Source organism: Sinocyclocheilus rhinocerous, unplaced genomic scaffold, assembly GCF_001515625.1.
Source record: "Sinocyclocheilus rhinocerous isolate Xijiao unplaced genomic scaffold, SAMN03320098_v1.1 scaffold11619, whole genome shotgun sequence".
NCBI lineage: Eukaryota > Metazoa > Chordata > Actinopteri > Cypriniformes > Cyprinidae > Sinocyclocheilus > Sinocyclocheilus rhinocerous.
The window spans coordinates 1-1,410 of record NW_015647113.1 but is presented as its reverse complement, the minus strand read 5'-3'; the positions used below and the strand labels follow the sequence as shown (position 1 = coordinate 1,410).

At 38.7% G+C, this 1,410-nt stretch overlaps 1 protein-coding gene across 1 annotated transcript; it reads right to left on the bottom strand.

The window, feature by feature from the left end:
* Positions 1 to 725: 725 nt before the first annotated feature.
* Positions 726 to 1,339, bottom strand: LOC107708868 (glutamate receptor ionotropic, delta-1-like; the record flags this gene model as incomplete). Its single annotated transcript, XM_016513235.1, has 3 exons — positions 1,312 to 1,339; positions 1,007 to 1,168; positions 726 to 845 (listed from the first exon to the last, which is right to left on the bottom strand). Coding segments are annotated over exons 1-3 (288 nt in total), but the record flags the coding sequence as incomplete, so codon positions are not given.
* Between the last annotated feature and the right edge of the window lie 71 nt (positions 1,340 to 1,410).

Genomic DNA, 1,410 nt, shown 5'->3' with positions numbered 1-1,410 from the left:
ACTATCGTGCAGTCAGTAATGATATGACGTTTAGCAAACTTTAGCGATTTTTTGCAAACATTTCTTTAAATAACATGACTGTAAATATGAACTCACGATTGAATGTAACATAAAACAAATGATTACTTTTCATTAAAATCCTTATTAATGCCAATAATGCTTACATTTATGTGTCGTTTTGTTCGCTCGGGCAGCCATGTTGCTGCTGTAGCCGGTTTATGCTAAGATAATTCATACCCCTTCGTTTGAAGTGTGGTCCCGAAAAATCTTTGTTTGAAGGGCTATCTGGCCCTTCCCCATACCCCTCCAACAAAAAGAGAATCGAGACACCCCTACCCCTTCACGTGAACGCGCAAAACGGAAGGGGTATGGGAAAGGGGACGGGCTAAGGGGTAGAAATGGGATTGGGGCCAAATAACTGGTTTAAAAAATAACAGTATTTGACATACCAAATAGTGCAAATTACCTCACCAGTGGTGGTTCTATGTTATTATAACAGCACTTATTTTATGCCTCAAATGTCCCTTGCATTAGTATAAAACACATATGCATACCATTTTTGAACAAGACAGCAACCAAGTTGAGAAAGATCGGGAAAATCATTGCAATATGGTCTGGGTTTCCTGACATAACATGGCACATCAAGCTGTTTAAATAATCTGAACTTATGTAATTTGTTAGTTATTGATGAAGTAACTTCATTCTTCCACAACATTTCCACTCACCCGCTTTACATCTTTTCCAAATGTCTCACTGTAACTGGTCCCTAGGATCTCAAACTGGATATGAGAGTTCGCTCCATTGCTTCGGAAGTCCATTAAACCAGTGAGCCCAGAAATCCGCCCCTGAAAAGAATGACAAATACAACTTCTTTACAGAAAGAGATACATCATTTAAACCAGACCAATTTTATTGAACGCTACTGAACTTCAGCAGGCTGAATTGAAGAAAATTGAACCAGACCGAATTAAGCATAAGTGAGATGAATTGTAAAGTGACTTTAGACCTTTTGGATTGTGTCTAGCATGGACCAGCCTCCATTCCAGGGTTTAGTTGACTTCCTCATGCAGTTCAGACTGGCCATGCTGTGCCACTTCCTGTCCTCTAATTTCCGGTAGAAGGCATTGGCCAACATCAGCACACTGTCGTACAAGTACAGGCTAGACACCTAGAGACATAAACAACAAACAAATGCTGTGATTACTTTACATGCACATCATACACTTAATAACCTGACAATGTATAAAGTCATGTAAATACCTTAAAGGAATAGTTCTCCCAAAAATGAAAATGGTTTTATCATTTACTCACCCTCATGTATGACTTTCTTGACACTCCAGTCCAGTAGGTGGCAAAAATGTTAACCCACTTCTTCTCATGTTTTAATTGCATATCAACTTTTAAAAAATT